This window comes from Seriola dumerili, unplaced genomic scaffold (assembly GCF_002260705.1).
Source record: "Seriola dumerili isolate Sdu_G_001 unplaced genomic scaffold, Sdu_1.0 BDQW01000017.1, whole genome shotgun sequence".
Classification (NCBI taxonomy): domain Eukaryota; kingdom Metazoa; phylum Chordata; class Actinopteri; order Carangiformes; family Carangidae; genus Seriola; species Seriola dumerili.
In genome coordinates this window covers 13,959,626-13,986,038 of record NW_019174272.1, presented here as the reverse complement: position 1 = coordinate 13,986,038, position 26,413 = coordinate 13,959,626, and the positions used below count along the sequence as shown (strand labels likewise).

The following is a 26,413-nucleotide window of genomic DNA, read 5'->3' as shown; positions in this document are numbered from 1 at the left end:
ACACAGTATCGTCCAGACAGCTGATGTTGAAATGGGTCTGCTGCTTGACCTCTGAAACATTCATGTCGGCTCAAATCTGAGCTGCTGTTAATTGGCGATTTCCGGAGGCTGGTAACTAATGACATTCTCCTCTGCAGCGGAGGTCAGTCTTGGTCCTTTCCTGGGTTGGTCCTCATGAGAGGCAGTTTCATCACAGCGTTTGATGCTTTTTGCAGATTAATTTGGATTCATTCAGTCATTCTGACTGAGCCTCATGTCTTAAAGTTATAATCTATAAAAACAACTAGACCTTTGTTCTATTATGTTGTTGAGTTGAGTTCTTACATTATCACAAATGTTTCCATCAATTCTCAAACCAGAGGAATCTATGATTTTAATCATGGTAACGTTTCATTGGTCACCTGTCAGTGACATCATATCCTCTATGATCATGTGTCAGTGTGTTTGTCTGACAGAAGCTCAACATTGTGTTTTATCTAGTATCTACTTTTTACACCTTTCAGCTCTATATTTGAAGCAGATGAAGGAATGATGGGTTGTTATTTCTCTTTACTTCACTGATCAGTTCTTGACGTAATATGTATTAGTGCAGTTCTCCAATAGAGCTATTTACTATACACCGACATTACAACAACACAACTGATGGTGTCAAACACATCAAGAAGGCAACAAATTCCACTAATTAACTTTTGACAAGGCACACCCATTAATTGAAAAACATTCCAGGTGACAGCCTCATTAAGTTCGTTAAGATAATGGCAATATTGTGCAAAGCTGTGGCTACTGAAGAATGTGAAATATGAAACATGTTGTTTTTTTTTTTTACACTTTTTTGTTTACTACATGATCCCATATGTTATTTTATAGTTCTGGTGATCTATTGTTCTTGTGTGTGTGTGTGTGTGTGTGTGTGTGTGTGTGCGCGTGTGAGTGTGCGCGTGTGAGTGTGCGTGTGTGTCTTAAAATATGTCTTTTTAAAAATCTTTTCAGGATAAGCGGTGTAGCTCATGGATGGCATCAGTAAACTCAGTTCAGTACACTCAGAGGTGACTTGGTCTGCTATGACCAGTCGTGTATGGAGGCTAATTTTAGAAGTTAGCAAACTCACTCACAAACACACTACGTCAATATTTCTATGTAATCAGTTCATCACTGAATCTGTTTGCTTACCTTTCTCTACTTGTGCTACTGTTACACAGCAAATCATTATTAGTGGTTCAAGCATGTAGTGGAAATGTTTCATTGTGTTGTTGAACTGTTTGCTATTGACTGTAAATTCTTGTGTCTCTTTGGAAGGTGCCGAGTCCCACCCATATATGGCTTTCAGTGTCCACCATATTGTATTGTCTGCTATTTGAATTATACTGAACAAAACATTTTTCATGAGTTGTAATGATAAATAATGAAATAGAAATAAAGATAAAATACTTTCTAAGCTCACGATAGGCTTCTTTCTCTTACATTTTGTTCTCAAATCTCTTCAAATCCATGTTAGTCAGCATTACTCCTTTGCATAGATAATTTATCCACCTGACAGGTGTGGCATATCCAGATGTTGATTACAGAGCATGATTGTTGTGCAGGTGTGCCCTGGGCTGGTCACAATAAAACGTCACTCTAAAATGTGTAGTTTAATTTGGAAAGTTATTAGACATTTATTGTAATGTGCAGTGTTTTTGACATGTTATAACATGTTTTCCACACGTGTTCCACATGTTATAACCTGTGGTAACATGTTTTCCACATGTGAAAAGTTGAGTACATGTGATTAAAGGTAGGAAACACATGGGAAAAACATGGGGAATTCATGTGGTTTTTCAACAAGCGATTTCCTATTTATGCTTGATTATGTTGATTATGAGAGTGGCTGCAATTTAACACAAGTTACATGGTCCTCATTTGAACTTTTTGCAATGGAGAGGGTGTGTGTCTGTGTGTGTGTGTGCGCNGTTTTTTTTTTTTACACTTTTTTGTTTACTACATGATCCCATATGTTATTTTATAGTTCTGGTGATCTATTGTTCTTGTGTGTGTGTGTGTGTGTGTGTGTGTGTGTGTGCGCGTGTGAGTGTGCGCGTGTGAGTGTGCGTGTGTGTCTTAAAATATGTCTTTTTAAAAATCTTTTCAGGATAAGCGGTGTAGCTCATGGATGGCATCAGTAAACTCAGTTCAGTACACTCAGAGGTGACTTGGTCTGCTATGACCAGTCGTGTATGGAGGCTAATTTTAGAAGTTAGCAAACTCACTCACAAACACACTACGTCAATATTTCTATGTAATCAGTTCATCACTGAATCTGTTTGCTTACCTTTCTCTACTTGTGCTACTGTTACACAGCAAATCATTATTAGTGGTTCAAGCATGTAGTGGAAATGTTTCATTGTGTTGTTGAACTGTTTGCTATTGACTGTAAATTCTTGTGTCTCTTTGGAAGGTGCCGAGTCCCACCCATATATGGCTTTCAGTGTCCACCATATTGTATTGTCTGCTATTTGAATTATACTGAACAAAACATTTTTCATGAGTTGTAATGATAAATAATGAAATAGAAATAAAGATAAAATACTTTCTAAGCTCACGATAGGCTTCTTTCTCTTACATTTTGTTCTCAAATCTCTTCAAATCCATGTTAGTCAGCATTACTCCTTTGCATAGATAATTTATCCACCTGACAGGTGTGGCATATCCAGATGTTGATTACAGAGCATGATTGTTGTGCAGGTGTGCCCTGGGCTGGTCACAATAAAACGTCACTCTAAAATGTGTAGTTTAATTTGGAAAGTTATTAGACATTTATTGTAATGTGCAGTGTTTTTGACATGTTATAACATGTTTTCCACACGTGTTCCACATGTTATAACCTGTGGTAACATGTTTTCCACATGTGAAAAGTTGAGTACATGTGATTAAAGGTAGGAAACACATGGGAAAAACATGGGGAATTCATGTGGTTTTTCAACAAGCGATTTCCTATTTATGCTTGATTATGTTGATTATGAGAGTGGCTGCAATTTAACACAAGTTACATGGTCCTCATTTGAACTTTTTGCAATGGAGAGGGTGTGTGTCTGTGTGTGTGTGTGCGCGTGCGCGTGCGTTTGAACCATGTGTTTATCGGATCTTGTCTTGGCCTGTGGAAATGTTCTCATTTTTTGAGTGACTGTATTTGTTGATGTTTCCTAAATCATCTTGATAAGACACTGATTAGAATGACTGTTGTTGTATAACCATGCTACCCCACCCTGGAGCTGTAACGCTCACCATGCTCATTGTTTGAAACACAATGTGATACACAATGAGCATTACAGTCATTGCACACACACATCCGTGTTCAATGTCTAAATATGAAAAATGCCTAACACCACAATGTAGAACATTTCTTGAACTTAGTGACCCTACTTTCCTAACTCTGTGTGTGTGTGTGTGTGTGTGTGTGTGTGTGTGTTGCAGCTCGGACTGGGGAGGTTATCGGGGAGTTTGGACATCTGTATGAGCAGCAGTACGCAGTGGCTCTCTTCAACAATGTTCGCCTTGACATAGAAGGAGGAGGTGGCCCTCAACCTCAGCTACTACACCGCAAGGTACCGAAACCCCCCCCCCCTTCTCTGTAAGACAGGTTCCACTTTACTCTACACTGGTGTTGTTTTCACCTTGTGAGTCATGATGACAAAATGTGTTCCTGGAGACTCATACTGCAGCAGGGATTACTTTATATTGGCAGGTGTTCATATGTCTGTGAACAGATTTTGCAGCCGTGGAAGATGCACTGTGTGCTTGAGATCAAATTCAGGAATCAGAACCAGACTACTTTATGGATCCCCCGGGGGGGAAATTAGGTTAGGTTACAGTTGCTCCCTTAGCAAGGAATAGAGAACAGCAAGTGGATACAAAGGTAAAGATACAAAGATAAAGATAACATATGATGTAAAATATAAAAATATGTACTTATGCTATAATATATAAATAAAAAAATAAAAATATGTAAGGATATGAGTTTAAAATTGCTCTTGTCTGAAAGTGTAAGAATTGCACAGTTCATATAATTTAAGATTATAAGCCTAAGTATAGATTAGTAAATTATAATGTGACGTCTGCTGCTGGTGAGATAAGTTCAAGGGCCAGTCTATTGGCTCTGAGTGTCAGACGCTCTGAGGGACAGGGTGTAGAGTTTGATGGCAACAGGGAGGAATGACTTCCAAATTGTCTGAACCATTGGAGTCATGTGACCCTGAGCCTTTCAGAGGGTGGGCCTATACGCTCACTACGCATGGTGTGTAGCGCTCCGCAAATTACGCAAGGACAACACCTCCTCCTCATGTTAAAGCAGGTGTCAGTGTTTACAACTGTGATGAGAGGATAAAGTGCAACTATCACAAAAAGAGTGAAAAACACCATGACAGTAATCAGGTGACCTTGTTCTCTCCAAGTTTGATGTCACTTAATAACAGGGGGGTAACGTTAAGATGCTATCTTAGCAGTGACAACTATGTCTACATTTTCAGAAAGAATTATTTGTCTCCTTTTTACGGTTTGGCCGTGAGCTTGAGTTAAAAATAAAAATAAAGGTTATTTTTTACTGCTTCACACACTCTAGCCAACTGACGCTGTCACTCTAACTTTGAAGAAAAAGTGATTTCCACTCCTCCTTTGAGTGCTCATAGTTTGAAAAGTTTACATGTTATGTAAAAACAGTTGTTGTGTTTTGGAGAGAGCAGAAGTTTTCCTCCGTTTTATAGTTTGAATCACATTTCTATGTGCAGGTATGAGGGAGCTGGGTGACTCAGAAAAAAGGGGAAATTTTGTAGAAAAAAGGTAAAATTTTGTGGGTTTTTAAAGAAAATTCCAATGCATTCCTAATGCATTATTTATTCCCAGTATTTTTGGAATAACTTTGGGAAAAATTGGAATTTTAACACCAAAAGTCATAGCACCTCTTTCGGGATCAAGACGCATGTTTTGATGTATATATTACCGGGGGTTTCTCAAAGCTGCGGACAAGTTACGCGCCCAAAATTTGGCGGAAGAATAATAATAAACCCCGAAGGAGCAGCTATTGTAGCTGTAGAGGAGTGCCTCAGAGCTGAGCACCCATGGCACTAATTATGATGATTGTCACTAATATCAAATATTAAGAATTTTAGTAAAACTTAGCCTCAGTGCAGCAGGGCGGTACAGTGAATACTTCCTGGTGCTATAGAGATGCTGGAAAACCTCATATGAAGAATTTTTTTTTCTTTGACCATTGACCAAACCCTAAAAAACACATAATAGTGTGTCGTGATTGTAAATAGCTTCATCTGCTCTGTACAGTCTGTTGACACACACTGACTCACACACTGAAGTTACGTCTGGAGTCTGGTTCAAGAGTCTGCCAAGGAATGCAGTCAGCTCCCTTGAGGGAAATAATGCTAATTGACTAATGGATTCATTAGAGATGTGCATTTTTATAAAACACTGGCTGGCTGTTTCCCTGCTTCTCTAGCAAAAAAGGAATTCTTAAATGATCTGACCTGCATATGTGTCTGTTTGCCTCTGTGGATTATAAGGTTTGAGCTGAAATGTGCGTTCCACAGATTCCTCTGGAAAACAAGTCCATCTTCTCTGGCTCACTCTTCCAATACCTGGAGGAGAACAAGAAATGGAGGAGCCACTTCCTCTTCGTCCCAGACTCCTATAACATCAACTATTATGACAACAAAGCGGTAAGAGCGGGAGAAACGGTCCATACAGTCTGTTCTTAGTTGATGCCAGATTGATTAACTCTGCTCCCTATCTTATCTACCAGTCCCATGACAGACGCCTCCATCCCAAAGGAACCATCAACTGTGCTGGCTACAGAGTGCTGACATCTATGGAGCAGTACCTGGATCTGATTAGCAGTAGCCTGCCTGGTAAGGAGTTGGAGGAGGAGCAGGAGGTGGATGAGGATAGAAGGGGAGGTGGGGAGGGGAGAGGAGGGGAGGGGAGTTGATGAGGCTGAGGCTGAGGCTGTTACATTCATGCTGGTAAATTTACACAGGATATTTTTATGTCACTTTATATCATAGCCAGTGGTTTCTAACACAATTGTTATTCTCTGGATCGGCACACAAATTGTACAAACCCATAGACCAACATCAATAATTTAACGCCGTATAATAATTAAACCCCATATAATAATTTTTTAAAAACTGGCACAAATCAAGGATGAACTGATTAGATGTTGATGGTCAAAGGTCGCGCTGACCTCACAAAATATGTAGATAAATAAATAAAGTATCGCGATTTTGGGCTTGTGAACGCAACATGTACGTAATGCCTTGAAGGAATTTCTTTTAAATTTGGTAAAAACGTTCACTTGGAAGCTTATTAGATCTTTATGGCCAAAGGTCAAAGTCACAGTGACCTCACAAAACATGATGTTGTCCTTGTGAATGTGATATCTCTAGAACTCCTGAAGGGAATCCCTTTGAATTTTGCCCAAATATTCACTTGGATGAATTGATTAGACTTCGTCAAAGGTCAAATGTCATGATGACCTCAGAAAACACTTTTTAGCCATTACTCAAGACTTCATACAGCAATTATGACAAAATTTCACACAGATGGTTCATATTTTCTATGAGTGTAGATGAACAGGGCTGTAATCTGAAACTAGCCTGAGTGGAGGAGGCAGACAACCATGTGGAGGTGATTCCAGTTTGTTTTGTTTTTTTTTTTTTACATTAAGATCCAAACATTGCTTCCTGAGAAATTGACAAGAATGTAAAAATATTCTTCATCTCACAGTGTAAAGGAAAGTGATACAACAGTTTCTGGATCTGCCACTTTAACCAAATCCACACCTAAATTTAATGGCCCTTGCCCCCTCCCTCCACCAGGTTTGGTGCCAATCGGTACAGTACTTTTTGGGTGATGCTGCTGATTGACTGACTGACTGACTGACTGACTGACTGACAGGTGAAAACAGGAAATAAAATGATTATGGTGGTTGATATTATATTGTATTATGTTACGATTGTTGTTCCACCATATATTATCAAAGTATTAGTGTTATCACGTGCTGTATTCCTCCAAACACCAACCTGTTGAAGATTATTTATCTTGTGTTCCATGTCATCTTCTATGTTTCTGTAATGCTGGACCTGCTGAAGATACTGTGCATCAACATCGTCATGAAATGAAATTTATTATAGGAATTCTAACATCCTGCATGTTTTTCCAGGTGTGAAAGCCAAGGTGGGAAGTTCACCCTTCCTAAAGTGTGCCAGCCAGTTTCCTCTGATCCTCTGGCACCCGTACGCCCGTCACTACTACTTCTGTGTGACGACAGAGAAAGAGCAACAGAAGTGGCTTGCTGTCCTTCAGGACTGTGTTAGACACGCCAACGACGGTGAGCCCTGCCACTGATCCACACAGATTCCTCTTCCACACACATGCTTATAAATGCACTGATGGACAAAAGATATCAACGGCTTTTAGGATGAGTGGCAGTTAGACTGTTGTTGTTTTGGTCATTGGTGGATCGCTGACAAAGCAATGACAATTTCTGAGTTTATAATGATTGTGTATTGCACGAAATGTTCAGAGGCCAGAGTTCATGACATCACAAATTTCATTCTTCACTCATCATTTTTTCCCAGATCGTAGGCAAATTTGTCGTCTTTCAGACAATGTGTTTATCCAAGCAGAGAGACTCAAGAATTTGGACCAGGAGCCTTAGAGTGATGGGAGTACCAACTTCTCTGATGTCTGTGCTGTTTATCAAACATTTAACTGACATTTCTGTCAGAGTCCAGCTACAGACTGCTTCCACACTACAAGACATGGATTTACACACATTTCAACAGTGGTCTCTGCTTTGGCTTTAGCTGATAGGATTTAATAGTCTTTGATTGGCCAGTCAGAGTTCGAGAGGTGTCTCTCAGCTGAATCCATATCTCACTCACTAGAAATTGAGCACTTAGGATCACCATGGCAACCTCTGAGTGGTGAGGGACATACACAGCTGATTATGATCAGTTAATTTGACAACTTCCGTGATGTCTGTGGTGTTCCACTGACATTTGGCATCTTTTTTTCAGTTTGTCATTCTGACTGACTCCACACAGTCAGACAGGCAGGCAAATTCGGCTTTATTTAATGTTCATTTCTGGCGTTTGAAACAATGAAACTCAGCTTCAGACTTTTCTCAGCACACAACAGTGCAGTTTAGCTTCAGCTTGTCCACAAGCCAGAAATTGTATTGTCTAGTTATACTAATGCTCTAAATGAGTTCAGGATTTAATGATGTTATATGTGGCACTTTTTTAATAAGAAGGTACACAACGCTATAATTTGTTAAAACAAATTAAGATACAAGGCATGCATGTCACTAAGAAGCCGTACCCTGATGCTCTGGGGCAGGTTCAGGGGATAAATGTGGACTTTGATTTGGTGTGTGGCTGCCCAGGGCTACGAGCTGAAGGGAGTGACTCAAAGCCTCCTCACAAGTGGCTTCTAGAACAGTCTGAGGCTGAATAGCTGTGGCTCAAACGTGTTGGGTGATTGCTTGCTGTACTGCCACTGAGACATTTTGTGGAAAACATTGAATTGTATTGAGAGCAAGAATACCTTCATCCCAGAACAGGACCTTCAGATTCTGTATTCTGCACAGAAACTGTTGATTGGCGTTGATAACAGCTGTGGGTTCTTTTGCCATCATGGCACATGAAAATGAAAGTCGTCAAAGTCAAATATTCACTTGTACTCAAGGATGAACTGATTAGATTTTGGGGGTCAAAGGTCAAGGGCATGGTGACCTCACAAAACACAGTTTTGGTATTGTGAACGCGACTAAAACTAGTCTGAGCAGGCTGAGGCAGACAATCGTGAGGCGGTTATTCCAGTTGTCATATTTTTGAATTGAGGAGCAACTCAATGTTTGTGCTGTTCCAGTCCCTTTCCAATGTGAAGCCACCTTCCTGAAAGTGATGTAATGTATGCACTTTTCTTTGCACTCAGTATCTTGTATCAGAATGGTTAAGCTGGGTGGGTTGACCAAACATTTTTTTCTCTGTTGTGATAAATCGAAAGTTCTCAGTGAACATTTAACTTTATCTTATCTGTCAGTTAGATGATATACATTCTAATTCTCCAGGTACACAAAAAGTGCAAAGGCATGTGTGTTGGTTAAAACTAAGCACATCATTAAATTCAACACATGGGCAGGTGCTAAAAGGAGTGGACAGCAGTGCCAACATAGCCAACTTTTTCAAGCAAGTTGTTTCCATAGTGACACAGTCAGTAAGTCGCCCTCGCTGGGGATACAAAGGTCAGCAGTTCAAAACCCCAGATGACCGATGTCTACTTTTAGCAATAATACAGCAATTCTTACACATGCATGTGGTATATACTGAAGTCCAAATTGCCCCCAATGTAACATTGCAAAAGTAAAAAGGAGCAGTTCATTAATGCTAGGTTTAAACACAGCGCTCCTCATCCCAACAACAACAGTCCTGTGCAGCAGTCTTCTGGACTTCATGTAAGTATTGTAAGTGATTGTGTGGCAGCAGGTGGGACATGACCTTGGTTGTACTTGATAACCTGCTCAAAGGTGAAGCTGCTTCATAAGTCTAATCAACTCTGACTAAAGAAGTAAACATACAGCTAGCATCTCATGTGTTCCTTTATGACTGTGCTGTCCACTAAGCTACTGTTGTCTGTGACAGGCTAATGCTGGCTAGCTAAAAGCACAAAGTCTAAGAAATAAAGTATGATTTTGATGTAATCTCTGACATAGCAATAATAATAGTTTAAGGAGTCCACAAGTGAGCACATTACTGCGGATACTCAGCTGTATATATAGCTGCTACAGTAATAGGTGAATGTGAAACTGGCACAGGACTGAAAGCAGAAAGAATAAATACACGATGGCATCATGCCATGACTTATATACCTGGTTGCCATGGCTCTCAGGTCAGATTAGCATTGTGCAAGAGGTAGGAGCCATGAAAAACCTGTGACTTACAACAGAAGCTTTGTTCTAACTTCACCTCTGCTGTTTACTCTCACAAAGTGTTCATTAACTGACAGCTGCTGCATTTTTTTCACCAGACCTGCACAAACACTATCAGACACAGTCTGTACTTATTTTAAGGTGGAAATGGAAACTGACAAATGTGTTTTCGGGAATGTGAGTGGTGTGCTTTTAATAAATTAGTAATTACAGTGTAGATCTGTACAGCTTTGCAAACTGTTTGTATTTGAGGTATACACAGACAAAACTAGTGGAACTTCCTAAAGTTCAGACTGATTAAGGACGTGTTGGACATCCAACAATCAGGACACTTGTATAAAATATATAACCCTTGGTCTACGACTCCTGAATAACCATCTCATAGAACCTGGACATTAAAGTCACTCCAGCTTTCTTAAAAAGTGGTTATGGGTAACAAGGTTTAAAAAGTGATAAAGTGGTGGACAGCGCTATTGTGATTTATGAGGTGTAAAAAACATTCAGTCAGGTGAGTCAGTTAAGTGGAATCAAAGATGGAGCATGATATATACCTCGCTCACCAGCCGTGGTGCTTCTCAGCAGTGAGTTCAGTGCTGCCACTGGTGGCTAGAAGCCATATTTTAGAACAGTGGTCCCCAACCACTGGGCCATGGACCAGTACCGGGCCGCACGAAAGAACAAATTACCTTTTGTTTTTGTTTGTTTTTTTTAATTGATAAAATGCAACAGTTGCCTGATAATAGGTGATTATTATCATACAGGCCATTTGTGCAGTAATTACAGGCCTACTGAACTTGTTGCAGTGCTGTGAGAGAATTCTCTGATTTCCTGGTTGGGATTACTTTCCATGTTGACATGGACCGTGAGCCTGTTGTGCTGCTGCTGGAGTCGAAGAACCTGGATGAATTACCTCAGATTGACTCGTTTCTCATACTCCATTTCCCATGATGCAGCTCAAAACACAGCCACTGCTGATGTTCTGTCAAGAGCACCAAAAATACTGCAGTGAGGGGTGGCCAGACAGATGCATGACGAGTCCACAGTAGAAAAGGGAACACTGCTTAAGACACCCACCTGTCACTCACAGAGGCCACGCCCTCAATTACATATAACATTAAGCCTTAATAAAATGTAAACAGGTGAGTTATATAAACAGTTGTCATGAAGGAGGAAATTAGCTCTAGAGACCAGAACTGTTTTTGTACCAGGCTGATTGGACATTTTAACATGGGAGTCTATGGGCTGGGCTCAAGTGGTCATTAGAGGAACTGCAGTTTTTGACACATCGGTGTTGGCTTCATTTTTCAGCCTCAGAGGTGCCGCATGGTTACAAATAGTAAAGGCCAATAAAACGTCCATACATTTTCAGTCATAAAACCTTAATATGAAAACCAGGAAAGCACACAAAGTTGTGCAGTTGAACAAATTAAAACAAGTGGATTTTAAGATTTTCATTTGCTCCCTAATTTCTCACCAGTGCAGGGAATTGATTGGAGGGCTGTGTGAGTTGTGAGGGCAGGTACTGTGAAGAACCTGAAAGAGGAAACACCACCAATAGTCAACATGCCTGAGCTGTGACACAGGCCAGCTGTGACGTATGAGCAGCTGAATGATTCCATATGTTCTCTGTGTACCACACAAAGCACTTCGACCTGCTCTGACTTTTAACAGCTCTGTTAAACAAGGTGTGAGAGCACCAGTCACAAATCATTCTTTTTCACACGGGGGGTTCTGTTAGGGGGTTTTCACATATAGCCTAGTCCCAGTCCACTGAAGCTTCTGCTACACTGTACACAGACAGAAACATCAGATAGTCTGGAGTGATGAGGAAATGGTCACGTTCCTGAAATGAATACATGAAAGAAACAGAAATGTTTGAGGCTTGAATGTCAGTCATCTTTCATCTTGTTACGCACTCTTCAGCTACAGTGGCATAATGAGACCTGATTGGAAAATTAGCACCATCAGCTGTTTATCCCATTAAAAAAAACTCCTGATACTCACATAATGGTAGTGGATGGAAACGTGCATTGACATGCAGTCCTTCTGTCAGTAGCTTGTATCTCGAGTGTAGGAGTTTGTTTTTCCATGCTGAAAACACAGTTTACACCTTGACACATAATCCAATCCAATTTTATTTATAAAGCACTTTTAAAAACAACACTGTTGACCAAAGTGCTGTACAATAACAATAAAATACAAGAAAGACATAAAACACAAGCAGAAAATCTCACATTAAAAGTACAAAAAGACATAAAACAACAGTTAACCAATAAAAGGCAAGAAGCGAAAGAAAAGAGGTGTGTTTTAAGAAGAGATTTACAGACAGGCAGTGAAGAGGCCTGACGTGTAAAGGCAACTCGTTCCAGAGATTGGGAGCCACAACTGCAAACGCCCGATCCCCTCTGACTTTCAATCTAGTTATTGGGACCACTAAGAGAAAGCTGATCAGCAGACCTGAGAGACCGCGAAGGTACATAAGGTTGAAGCAGGTCAGAGAGATAGGATGGAGCAAGACCATTCAGGGATCTATAAGCGAACAAAAGCATTTTTAAACTGATCCTGAAGCGCACAGAGAGCCAATGGAGGGAGGCTAGAATGGGGGAGATGTGCTCTCACTTATGTGCTCCAATTAAAAGACGAGCAGCAGCATTTTTAACCAACTGCAATCGTGAGAGGGAAGTCTGGCTAACCCCAACATAGAGAGCATTGCAGTAGTCCAGGCGGGTTGTAATCAAGGCATGTGTCACCTTTTCAAAGTCCTGCTTCGACAGAACAGACTTGACCTTGGATAACTGCCTCAATTGAAAATCACTTTTTGCCTCAGTTTAAAATCACTGTCCATTTTCACACCCAGATTTGTAACTGTGGGTTTTAAATAAGGTGCCAAAGAACCCAGGTTCAGAGGAGGGGTATCAGGGGTACCACCGGATTGCTTCAGTTTTCTTTTCATTGAAATTAAAAAAAACTTGATGCCATCCACGCTTTGAAGTCGTTGAGACACTCACGGTTTGACAGAGTACGCATCTTTCTCCCTCAGGGGTACATAAATTTGACTGTCATCCACATAACACTCACCCTAAATTAAATGCTAACCGCTAATAGCTGCTATTTTCATCCCAGGTTTGTCGGAGGAGGATAAAGTCCAAACGCCGGCCTTCACTGACGCAGTACGACTCTACCGCCAAGCTCAAGGGCACTATGGCAGCTGGGAAATGATGTGTGGTGCACCATCACAGGTAAGCATGGCCGTAGCAACAAGTTGTCCCTCTCCTGGGATCTGCCTTTTCTTTTTAAATTGAAACAAAGTCGTACAGCTGGTGAAATACACCAGGCATTGGTTCAGTGTTTTAGTGGTTAGAGCTTTTTACTTGACTCCAACATGATTCATGTAAACACGAGTTACATTAATCCGGTTATGTAAACACATTCTCCACATTCCTACCTTAACTTGATTTCTCCTAGTAACGTGATTTTTTGTGTTAATGTAAAAATGGTGAGACTATTTACTTCCTGTTAAGTGTTTCCACTTCAGACCTATTCATTCTCGGTGTGCTTTGAAGGGCAGTTAAAAAGCTGACCCAGGTTTCTACACCTCTGGTACTGAACAGGACTATTTATATTATTTTAAACATGAGAGATTTTCCTCTTTAATGGCAGATGTTAAAATAAATCTTAAATTGATTAATTGTTTTTTGTGTTGTTATTACCAGCAAAAAATATTTGAAGGAAGTAGGACTACCTTAAGAACTGACAGTCGGTAATATTGAAGTATTTAGTGGTTTTTGGCTGGTGTGAATTTCCCACCCTGAAATTCCTCTGACATGGTTAGTGAGCTGACTTTTCAACAGAACCTGTGTTCTCCATTCATCTACTGTGAATAGCTTCTTTTTATATTGGAGTCGGCCTGCGAAGCTGTGAAGGCATTAAATGTGTGGGAACACTATTGTCAGGCAATACATTGTAAATGTAGTTTTACATCTCCTCTCTCAGGCTTCTCTCTGGAGCTCTATAAACAACAGGTCGGTGAGCCAATCAGAAGAGAGGAGGGTCTGATCCTCTCTTCTGATTGGCTGACTGTTTTCTGAGTGATCCATTTTAAATAAAACAGAAGAAGAGGAAAATATCACAGTATTTATTCCTCAGTGCTAATTCCTGTCTGGTAATTTATCCAGTTGCACCACATGTATACAGAATATCACCATCATGACATAAAATTACATATACTGTGTTGTCAATATCACCCACCCACCCACCCTTAGCGCACACCATATGTTTTTAACAGTGGTGTTCACCCAACATCACAAATTACAGAAAATTGTCTGTTTAAGGAGGAGTTGAGGTTTTAGTGTATTGTTCAGTGCTTCTAGCTGGGATCAGATGTAGGCTGAGTATTGGATTGGATCCATTGTGAGTGCAACATTAGCACAATCAGGCAGAGGATGCATGAACTGTAGTTACCCAGTGGAACGCAGGCACAGGGAGAACATGCAGTCTCCACACACAGTTGAGACGGTGCTAACCACTACACCACTGTGCCACCATTGAACTAAATATGTGGTGAATAAAAACCCTTGTTGTTGCCCTATGATTCCATGCATTTGGTCTGCAATGACCTAATACAAGCAGACATTAAAGAAATAGGAATCTTGGTGTGCGCAGAACAGAAGATGAACTATTATCTATCATGAAGAACTTGTGAAGAACCAGCAAGCATATCGTGAGTGTAGTCTCATGTGTCTCACGGAGACCTGGTTAAATGACAACACTCCCGATCTGTTCATTGTGTGGATTTACCCGGCTTCACTGCAGTACGAGCGGACAGAGACGCCACTGAGGCAGGCTGCAACCACCCGCTCATCCAGGAACTGGGCCCTGGAGGCCAGTGAGTGTCTAAAGGACTGTTTTGACACTGTAATACCAGCAAGGACTGTACACTGCTTTCCAAACAACAAACCCTGGAACACCAGTAACATCAAGACCCTCCTCAACCGGGAAAAGGAGGCCTTCAGGGATTGAGACAGGGAGAAGCTCAGGTCTCCATGAAACACATGAGACTACACTCAGGATATGCTCGCTGGTTCTTCACAAGTGCCTCCAGTTCATCACACTTGTTAGCCAGGGAGTTGACATTTCCCATGAGGATCGATGGTAGAAAAGGCTCCATCTGCTAGCCTTTAGCTTAGCCCCGGCTCTGCATCCACGGTACAGCTTCTTCAGCTCAGCTGGTATGGGATGTTTAATTCCCAGTCTGGTAAACTTTAAAGCCAGGAATCGACAAAAAATATACTAATATGTGCTACTGCCACTTGTTGCCAGCACATCATTAAAAAAAAAAAAAAGGTAGTAATCAAGAAATAATGAAATTCCAAATTTTGCACAAACATTCACTTGGACTCAATGATGAACCGATTAGAGTTGTGTGGTCAAAGGTCAAGGTAAGTGTGACGTCACAAAACACTTTTAGCCATTACTCAAGACTTCACTCAGCAATTATGACCAAATTTCACACAAATGGTTCATATTTTATTTGACTGGATAAACAGGGATGTAACCTGGAACTAGTCTGAGTGGAGGAGGGATACGACTATGAGGAGGTGATTCTAGTTCTATCTATCCATTGAGAGTCCGACAGTGTTATAGGAGAATTCATGTGGAATGAGATAGCAGTGATTGTCTCTCCATTGTAACACTGAAAACATTATACTCATTTCATGCATTTTCTTCTCCTTGATAAATTAGTTTTATTTGATGCTGAGCAGATGGGCTCACCACTGCAAACTTGGTGTGGAGTTTCTGGAGGCTGGACGGTCAGTGGTTAAAAGATGAAATTCAGTGCATTGTTTTTTGGGATGTCTAACATTAGACTGAACCCCAGGAACAAGCCGGAGAGAAACTGAAGCACGGTGCTCCAACTACTAATTTGAAAAATTGAAAATTGAAAGACACTCTAGTTATACCTATTCATTAAGTTGATGTGGTGAGTGAGATGATCGTGATTGTGATGAGTTGTGTGTGTCGGTTTCTCCTTGTAGATCCTGTCTAACCTGGTGATGGAGGGTCTCCTTCCTGAGCTGCGGGAGCTCATCTCACCCCGCCTCAAAGGCAAACTACACGAGAGGCAGAGGAACTGGATGCTGGTAAGAAGCGACTTCACACACACACTACACTAAATAAAGGAATGTAAATATTTGTAATTTTAACTCAACAGCTGATGTTTTATATCTTTAATATGTTACTCACATAAATTCCAAGAAATATCAAATAAAGAATCCTATTAAATTAAATTTACCTTTTTTATATTTTTATCCTTCACAGGGTACAAAAGCATCAGAAACAGCATTTAGGAAACAGGACAGTAAATAGTTAAAAATAAATATACTCCAGTGCACAGTTTTATTGATTAATTCATATAAAGTAAATTTTGATTCATACATGTCACATGACAGACTTTGTTGACTGTGTACAGGACTTGATTTTTTTATTTTTTTATTTTGTAAAAACAAAAAAAAAAAAAAAAATCCTTTTGAATCCTGCTGCAGAGACAGACAGGTTGATGAGACTAGTGTGATCAACTCCAAATAGAAACACCAAGTACTGCAGAGGTGGAAATGTGGTTCATTTACATTGAGTGTGTGTGTGTTGGCTGTGTGTGTAGATCAGTGATGCGGTTTACAGCCTGGTGCAGGAGCAGTGCCAGACCCAGTATGAGGCACTGCTGCAGAAGTGTGGGGCGGCCCGCTCCTCTCTAGACGCCTCCATACGAACAGACATGGACCAGATCATCACATCTAAGGAGCATGTCACCAACAAGATCAGGGGTCAGTGAGAGAGCGGCCATTTTTAATACTGAAATATTGTTTTTTTTTTTTTTCATTTCATCTTTTTAGACTTTGTGTGATGGTCTGAATTATCACATCATTCTTTACTGCTAAATAAAATGTGTGTATGTGTGAAGTGTGCTCCCAGAGTGATGACAGACTGATAGGCTACTCTTGTGTGCTGCAGGAGTTTTGTATGACTGGATGTATGTGTTCTTAGATTGATGAATGCCAATCTCCTCGTAAATGGAAAGTGTGCGCCAGTTGGCCCTAACTAGCATAGGTAACGCCCGAAAATGCCCTTAAAAGGGCGTGAGACTGACGGGTCATGTGCAGACTCAGACAGAAGTCACAAAGAGATACCGTAAGGAAAGTTGAGAAAATGCCAAAACAAAAATCTAAAGACGGAGCACCGGAATCAAAACGCAAAAGGAAGTGAGACTGCAGGAAGTGAGACAAAAACGAGTGGTTAAGTGTTAATGTAGTGCTCATTTATTTTAAAAGACCATAATGCTTTATGAAATAACCAATGTTTTTTTTCTTTAAATTATAAATGACAAAAATATTATTGTAATTTAAATGATATAATATTATATAACTGTAGACCGGAAGAAAACGCAGTCAACACTTATTTTGCTCAAACCCGTCAGCACTCAAAGGAGCGTAAGAGTGCTCTTGAGTGTGCGTACATTCTGTTCTCACCTGAGAACAAATCCCAAATAAGAAAAAATTGGTGAATGTCAGAATCTTCGTAAAAACGTACGTAAGTTGTTTTTAAGAAGAAATTTGTTCTCAATAATGGTTGGAGAATGAGGCCCATTGTTTATGTGTTGGAAGATGTCAGCTGCAGCCATGTTGGAATGGCTGTATGGAAGGAATCCCAGAAACGTAACATGTAATACATAGAATAACATGTAAGTGCCATTAAAGCCACCAAATAAAACACTGCACCATATAAAGTACAAGTGTGAATTCAAATTGTATAAAAATATCTGATATAGAATCTGGCCCATAGCATTTATATTTAGGATTATACTTGCTGAGGGAAATGATTTGTTATGTTTAATTACCAGCTTTTACCATCAAAGTGGCTCAACCCTGAAGGAGAGGTTTGTTTGTGGTTTGTCCCAATATGTAAACCTCCATCTCCCCCCACAGCGGTGGTTCTCCCCAAAGCCGAGAAGCTGTTGAAGGTGAGCATCCAGCCCTACATCAGCTCCATCCTGGACGCCCTGATGGAACCGACCAGCAGAGGCTTCTCTGAGGTCCGCGAGGTGTTCTTCAGAGAGCTGGTGGACATGAGCAAGAACACCCTCAATGATGGCACCAAGGAGACCATAGCACAGGTAGAGAGGTAGAAGAGCAGGTTCAGGATGAGGTCCTGGTGTGTGTTGAGAGCCGGTGACAGCAGCATGATTGATGTGCAGGTGCTCAGACCTTTCAAAGATTTTAGCTGTGTGAACCGGTATCAAATGTCCAGTCATTTGAAGTTGGTGTAACTATGAAATCATGACTGTTTCAATAGTCCAGTAAGGCTTGTGATTTTTATGGTTTTGTGGTTTTTGAACAAGTAAACATCTCGTCCATCCCTCCCTCCCTCCCTCGCTCCCTCCCTCCCTCCCTCCTCCTCAGCACATGGAGAAGATCTCCATGCTGGCCTTCCATCCGGTGAAGATGCACAGCTGCTATGAGAAGGTGGAGCACCTGAGTCTGGAAGGTCTGCAGCAGAGGTTTGATGTGTCCAGCCCCTCAGTGTTCACCCAGAGGGCCCAGATCCTCATGAGAGAGGTGAGACTCAGAAACTGCAACTACGACACAGTCTAGTTTACAGAATGGCTTTTAAAGAGTGCACTGTGTTGATCCACAGTTAAGTGACAATTCTCTTATTTTCATAGTTTTGTTCATCATTTCTATCCATTATGATAAGTTTGTGCACAGTGTGCATGGAGCAGGATCCTGGATGATATCATATATTACCGCTGTTTAAATTTTTTAAATGTCATTTTTCCGTGATGAGTCTTTGTTGTGTTGGGGTCAATGCAGAAATTGTTAGACAGGGGTCTAACAATCCTTTACAGTTAGGAACAAAACTATCTTTGTTCTTCCATTAGATCTGTTAAAGTCATTTTTTGTAATTTCGATGAACTGTTTTTGAAGACTAGCCTGAGGCGGACATATAGTGTTTTTTGATTTAATTTATTCTTTTGTTTAGTTAAGATTTAAGTAAAATGCTAATGTAATGTGATGACAAAGAATGTTGTTTGCATGTGTAAGCAAACACAGCTACTGTTAACTCCTCTGATATAAAGGCCAGGGCTGTGAAATATTTGTGTCAATCCTCCATGTGTGCAGACTTGTGCACATGAATCTCAGTCTCAGGAAAGAAAGCCGAGAGACAAGCACTCTGGCATTTAGCTCCCCCTTGGACAAATTATTTATCCTGACCTCTGAGGGAGGGGGAGGGGGAGTGTGTGTGTGTGTGTGTGTGTGTGTGTGTGTGGGGGGGGGGTCATTCAGAGTTCAAGTACCGTTTAAAAACCACATACACAAGTCCAGCCAGTGTAGAAGCTGTTCTGGAGTACATGTTTGAAACGCTCAAGGTCCTGGATGTTTAGGATTTCAACATCAAGGATTTTTCCTGTTTCCAAGGTCAACAATGAACTTTCAGTCTCAACTTGAAAATGTAAGAGAATAATGACACAAATGATCACCCCCCCCACCACCACCACCACCCCCGCCAGTGAAATCAATGTACTAGTGTATCTAGTGTCAGACCAGAGTGAAAGACCTGTCATGACATGTAATGAACTTTGAGTCCAGTTCCAGTCAGTCGAGGCTTTCAGAAACCAGAAGCACGTTTAACATGTAAATGAGTGTATCTTACAACAGAAGCAGACTTTCCAGTGGTGTCAGATACAGTGATGTCATTCATTTCCTGGTCAGTTTACTGAGCTGTGGCTTCCTTCTCGTTTGTGAAGGGATTGGACGAGGTTCAGCTTGTGCTGACACTGTAGAAAGGTGAACGCCCTCTAGTGGTGGTTTAGTATGAGACAGAGATAGCGGGACTGGGTGCAGGGCAGACATTCCTACACACAGTCCATCTGTCAGTTTGTCCAAATTTACATGTTACAAAGTTTATTGCTCTAAAAACATGTTACTGAAAAAAACCCAAATCCATGCTTATTTTTCAGTTACCTATCAATAATAATATGATAATATAATAAATATGATAAAACTTACTGATATATTTGAATATGGTCTCTGAAATGTAACAGATTGGCCTCTCTCTCTGTGTGTGTGTGCTGTGTGTGTGTGTGTGTGTGTGTGTGTGTGTGTGTGTGTGTGTGTGTGTGTGTGTGTGTCCACAGCAAATGGACGATGCAGTCTATACGTTTGAGCAGATCCTTCACCAGAGTCTGGAGTCTCAGGGCACAGAGGAGCTCTGCAAGACCATCCAGCGCTGCCAGGACCGAGTCATCAAGGTAAAACCAAACACAACAGGATGAACACCGAAACCAAGAAACCTTTGGGAAGTGACTACAACCCTATGACTTGTCATCGTAGGAAAAGCACAGGTGTTACTAATAACATTAACAATGTACACAATACCAACACCCTGGAATTCAGTCATCGTTCACTTTATTATCTACACTTGTGCTTTCCTTACTGTCGCATGTCAAAATGTCTTTGTTGAAAAAGATCTAAATAGTAAACACTGTGGCTGTCTGAAACATAGTTACTGTCCACCATTGTCTGAACTCTGTGTGGAGATTTATTCTGTAAAATAGTTCTCTCTACAGTTACATTATGTTAGTGATGATGATGATGTATTGGTGTCCAGAATCTCAGTTTGCTGCTCACTGTAGAGAAAACAACTGAGTGTGTTTTACAGACACAAGTGAGGGAGTGATGTCTCATCTAATGATGCGCTGTGTAGTGAGGAAGTCGTAGTTCTCACATCCTTTACTTTAAATACTCTCATTAACAGTTAAATCCTACATTCAGAGGTATCACTAGCTAAGTACTTGCTGTGTGTCTGATGTATTATTATATTATTATATCTGACACAGGCAGATGAACTGTCTGGTGATCAACTTGTCAACTTACTGTTTATTTCACCTCTAACTATGAGTTTGTTCATACAGATGCATCAACACATATTTAGCATGTTACTGTTGGAGCTGGTGAGGTGGAGCTAATTTGACACAGTTGTTGAGTTCAGAGGTTCCAGACTGAGATTCATAAAATAACTGTGAGATGATTTAAAAAAAACAAAAAAAAAACAAAGTTGTCCAGCACACATTTGTTTCCATCTTTATTTTGGACAACAAATGAAATGTCAAACTTTTAATGCGATGAGGTGCACGAGGCAGACACCGAACCAAACATGTAGAGAACCAACGGGATCATCTTTAATAATGTATTTTATTATCTTATACATATGTTATATTTTAACCTAAAATCTGGGTAACTATGTCTGTCAATTAAATGTACTGTAGTGGAGTAATGTTTCATAAGAGGAAATGTGATCTTTTAAATTTAGTTTTGGAAGGAAGTGAACTTATGTAAAAAAACTGTGTGTGCTAATAATGCTTATCCCTGTTTTTCTTTTTCTTCTTTTGTCTTTTGTTGGTTCAGAAATTTGACTATGACAGCAGCACAGTGAGGAAGCGCTTCTTCCGCGAGGCTCTGCTTCAGATCTTCATCCCCTACATGCTGAAGCAGCTCAGCCCTTCCTGTGCTTCGGTGAGAGCCACAGCACTTCATGTCACCAAAAAATATATTCCTTCATTTCTGTGCTCCATCCTTTGAAAGTCACGGGGGAAAATATCCTAAATGTTTTGGCAGTGATGTTTCTGTATTATGTGCGCTTAGCAGTGTTACATAGAGCCCTACTGATACAGGATTTTTAAGGCTAACTAATTTAGCAGCAGATAAGTTGCAGGCATGTGTTTGACAGTGGTGGTCATGGGTGTACTGACGAGGGAGAAAATCATTTACTCACTGGAGTCGTCTTATTGGCCACGTTATCACTGTGCTGTTGAGTGACACGACCGCTGTCAGGCTTACTGAGGTTACGCAGAGGAGTCACGGATTACACATGAAAATAGGCACCTTACCAATGAAGACACAGATTCACAAACACAGACCCCATCCTGCTCTGTAGCGTCCACAGCAGTGGAGCTGGATAGTTTCCTTTGGCTGCTCGTGACTTTAATTTCTTGTTTGTCCGTAGATATCGAGTTATCTAAAATGAGCTGGTTTTGTATTTTTCATCTAGCTATACATGAAGAAGGTGTAACAACATGTAATACTACTGTGTGCCTGACAGTGTACTAAGTGTAGATAACTCTCTTGACCTGTATTGACAAAACCTACCACTAAAAATGAGTAGCTCCCTGAGTAAGACAAACCCTGAAGCCGGTGAGGACGTTTAGAAAGATGTTGAGTTAAGAAAAAAGTGAGTAGTTGTTGTTGTTGTTGTTGTTGTGAACACCAGGAGCTGCCGCGCTTCCAGGAGCTGATCTTTGAAGACTTCTCCCGTTTCATCCTGGTGGAGAACATCTTTGAGGAGGTGGTGCTGCACTCAGCCATGAAGGACATCATGATGGGTCAGTCTCCTACAGTGTCTCTTTCTACACGCACATAGTTCATTATATTTTTCTAGTTCATATATATTATTCGAACCTGTAGATGCATTTAACTCAGACTCAAACTTGCTAATGTGGTCGGAGCAGGAGCGTGGGAGCGTTTTATGTTCTACAGTGTGAAAAATCTACAGTTCGTTGAGTCGCTGCAGCAGGACTGATGTGCTGATAAACCCACATCCTCTGATTGGAGAAGTCCACTGCGATTACCTTCATACAGTCACGTGCTACTAAATAACCACACACACCTCTGCACACAAACGGCTCTTTTATAACTTGAATGCCAGTTAATGCAGGAGAGTGATTAGCTGGGCTCATTAATGCCGTGCATCATAAGCTCATTTCCAACTTCTTTATGCAGCTTCTCAGCGTTCATGTTTTCTTCTTTCAGTGTGTTGTGGTACGAGCAAACACATAAGATGCTTTACCAAAATCTTTTTTTCATTATTTACTTTTTTTCTATGTAAAACCAGCTGTTTAAATTGTAACCATGACAACAAAGATTGTCTAATGTTGAGAAAGTACTTATTTTAACACAAACAAACAATCTTTTCCTAACCTAAACAAGCCATGACCATGTCTGGCTCGCCTGCCGCTGCGGGGGCTCCTGTGGGTCGTATCAGAGGGTTGGTGGAATTTAGTCCTTTCTTGGAGACGTCCTAAGAAATGAAGGTTACACTTTGTTTGGGTGGTTCACCTCCAGAGTGTTCAGAGCATCTTTGAACATATGAGCTCCTTCCCAGGGTTTTTCAGACAATCACCACACCACTGAGGACAGGACAATCACACATCTAGAATCCAAGAACCACTCGTAGTTTTACACTTTCAGATGTTTCTTTGTGACTCATCATGTTGATGCACATTTTAATCTCTTATCTCTGCCTGTAGCTGTGAAGGAGGCGGCGGTCCAGAGGAGACACAACCTGTACAGGGACAGCATTGTCCTCAGCAACAGCGACCCCAGCCTGCACCTACTGGGAGAAAACCCTTCCATCGACTGGGCTAAAGAACACGGAGGAGCCAAGGAGGAGGTGGATGGAGCAGGGGAGGACAGTGAGGGGGGCGACGAGAGTGAAGGTGGGGATTCCCAGAAGAAGAGAAGGATGAAGCAGGTTGTGTCCATGATTCAGGTGGAAGACTCCCCGGTCCTGTCCACCGAGTCGTGCATGGAGGTGCCCTGCAATGATGACATCCCAGAGAGAGATGAGGAGGAGGAAGAGAAGGAAGGAGATGGGGAGGAGAGCTCAGATGGTAAAGCTTCTCCTGACCAGAATGGATCCGCTAGTCCCAGAGCTTCAGAGAACTCAGGCCTGTCAAACGGCTCTGTGTTGAAGGAAGAGGAGGCCAGAGCGGAGGAGCAGGTTAAAGAAATCCCGCTGAAGGTCGAGTCTGCTACAGCAGGTGCTTCGGCCTCAGAGGAGGAGGAGAAGAAGGGAGAAGACAGACAGCTGGTGCTGGAAGAACAACCGCCCACCAACCAGGAGGTGTCAGAGGAGGCGTTGCCCCCAGCGCCTGGAGCTACAGACACAGCTCGAGAGAACCCTCCGGAGGTGACCGCTGACTTCCCTCCACCTCCCCATGATGACAGCGGTTTCCAGTCTCCCACCAGTGAAGGAGCAGAGGAGGAGGAGGAGGAAGCGGCAGCCCCTTGCACAGTGGCCCCTCCACCAGCAGAGGAGCACCTTGAGGTGAAGGAGACAAGTACCACCATTACACCAGAAGCTGAAGCCAAAACCATTGACTCCAAGACCAGTGACCAGTGATGAAACTGTTTCCATTTGTTTGACTGAAACTGAATCCCACCCTGTTTTTGTTTCTTTTTTTGATGAACATGAAAAAAAAAAAACACTTGATGCTGTTTGAACCACATCAGTTTCCCTTTTCCACGAGTTTCAGACATGTAATCACTCAGCAGATTATTCTCACCGAGCAGGGCTCAGGTACTGTCCTCCTTTTTTATTCATATTGTTTTTTTGTTTGTAATTTTCACAATTTTGGATCTGACAGAAAAATGCTCAGCAAACTCTGACCTGTCGGTCCTCATAAGTTCTCTTCACCTGGTATGAATGTGAGCACAGTGGACGACCTCACGTCCCTGATGGTTCTAAACGTGACACGAACAGCCAAGCTGAGATGCCTTTGGTGAAAGAGGTGACTGATACGTTTGTGGCCTAAGGTAGAAGGAGATGAGTTAATTCAGCTCTGATTATATACACGTGCAGAGTGATTATGCAGGAAGGTTAAAGTTCATAACTTTTGTGGTGTTTCTGTTTCAGCTGATTGTAGATTGGAAGTGTTGTGTCGGTGTAAACTCACTGGGGTGAGGATCATCTTGAACCAAGTGTGACAAAAAAAAAAACAAACAAAGAAAAAAAACAGGACACATGTTGGTTGTTATTAAACCTGATGAGCCAACAGACGAACTTTGCAGACTTCAATCATAAATCATCATCTTATCTGTCTTGATGTTCACGCTGACGTCTCAAGACTTGACCATTTCTCTTGCATTGGTGGGAGTAAAACTATTTTATATGAGTTTATCCCTTAACAAAGATATTTTATGTAAATATATGAACCGCTGAACTACCAAACTATCATTTTACATAATTTTATATAATTTTATCAGTGCCGTTACTGATCTCTCCAACCCCTGTTTTATTTATTATTTTGCACCCCCCCCTTTTTTTGACCAATTTACTTTAAGATATATTTTATTGTCGTTTAGAAATGACTGTTATTCATAATAAATCATTATTGATGAAATATTATCATTTTGTCTTGATGGTTTTTGTTGTTACTGAATGAATGACAGGTGTACTGATACTGTTTCCTCACATGTACCTACACATTGCATGGCGCCGGTGGAGCAGTTCACTCTTCAACACGGCTCTTCAGAAACCCGTGGGTGACGTCACAGAGGCACTTCCTTATTTACAGTCCGTGAGTCGAACCAGTGTAGGTGTTATGATGTGCGCATACTGGCAGGGGCATCTAAATGGAATAGAAATATTCTGACTGATGGGCTATTAGACATACAGCTGTGTGCAGCAGTGCTGGAGCATTTAGATCTTTTACAAAAAAAGCAGCACACCTACTAAAAGCAGGGCACCTACGGAGTGCACTGTATTACGCCGCAGTCACAGGTCAGCTGAGTGAATCAGAAAGCGGCGTAATACAGTGCACTGTAGGTGCGCTTGTATGTAGGAATACAGTAGTTCAGCGGTTGAAAAATGTAGTGCCAAAAGGAAAGTGCTGTTCATGGGAAGGAAAACCGCTGAATATATTCTACATGAAGTGTGTGTTTAAACGGATATTGGATTGTTTCGGTGGGCGTCTTTAGATGGAACCAGCAGGAGGGGGAAAGACAGTACCACAGCCTGGTTGGATTTCAGTAGTCAAGGAGAAGAGGGTGCCCAAAAATTAAGAGCTGATCTGAAAGGCAGAGAACAATGGGAGACGGAGAAGAAGTGGAAGGTTATAATTATGGTTGAGAGGGAGATGGAGCTACTTTTTTAGGGCATCTTTGCCTTTATTCTGATAGTGATAGTGAAGGAGAGCAAGAATTGGCCAGACCACTGACTGGGAACCGGGAGAAGATGTTGGCTGCTCCCAACTCAGGAACAGCCTCAGGAGCTGATGAAATATAAGCCGGGACACCCACCTCAGGAACAAGCATGGCAAGGGTCGTCTCAGAAACACATAGGACATTGGCTGGGACACGAGACTCGAAAAAAAATAGACAACATGCCAGCCGGTATGAAGTAGACAGGATATCAGAAGAAACATCAGCAGAGACCCCCGTTACTAGAACAGGCAAGGCGTCGGCCAGGGTGGTTGACTCAGGAGCAGAAGAGACATCAACTGGGACCCGTCAAAACAATAACAAATGACGGCTTTGGATGATGACATGAAATAGCGTGGGGTCATGGGAGTCGTTGTCTTCACCACCATTACCGTAAGCTCCTCCA

The 26,413-nt window shown here is 41.4% G+C and overlaps 1 protein-coding gene across 1 annotated transcript in view; it reads left to right on the top strand.

Annotated features, from left to right (window-relative positions):
- Window positions 1-24,804, top strand: part of LOC111231375 (niban-like protein 1) — a 36,150-nt gene extending 11,346 nt beyond the window's left edge. The window contains exons 2-14 of the mRNA XM_022758432.1: window positions 3,451-3,581; window positions 5,574-5,702; window positions 5,786-5,891; window positions 7,205-7,372; window positions 13,100-13,215; window positions 16,012-16,116; window positions 16,635-16,797; window positions 17,956-18,143; window positions 18,430-18,585; window positions 20,166-20,279; window positions 21,436-21,543; window positions 22,298-22,409; window positions 23,334-24,804. Coding sequence (XP_022614153.1) covers window positions 3,451-3,581; window positions 5,574-5,702; window positions 5,786-5,891; window positions 7,205-7,372; window positions 13,100-13,215; window positions 16,012-16,116; window positions 16,635-16,797; window positions 17,956-18,143; window positions 18,430-18,585; window positions 20,166-20,279; window positions 21,436-21,543; window positions 22,298-22,409; window positions 23,334-24,208 — 2,471 coding nt within the window. The 3' untranslated portion in view covers window positions 24,209-24,804. The remainder of the gene's footprint in view (window positions 1-3,450; window positions 3,582-5,573; window positions 5,703-5,785; window positions 5,892-7,204; window positions 7,373-13,099; window positions 13,216-16,011; window positions 16,117-16,634; window positions 16,798-17,955; window positions 18,144-18,429; window positions 18,586-20,165; window positions 20,280-21,435; window positions 21,544-22,297; window positions 22,410-23,333) is intronic.
- The last annotated feature ends 1,609 nt before the right edge of the window (window positions 24,805-26,413 follow it).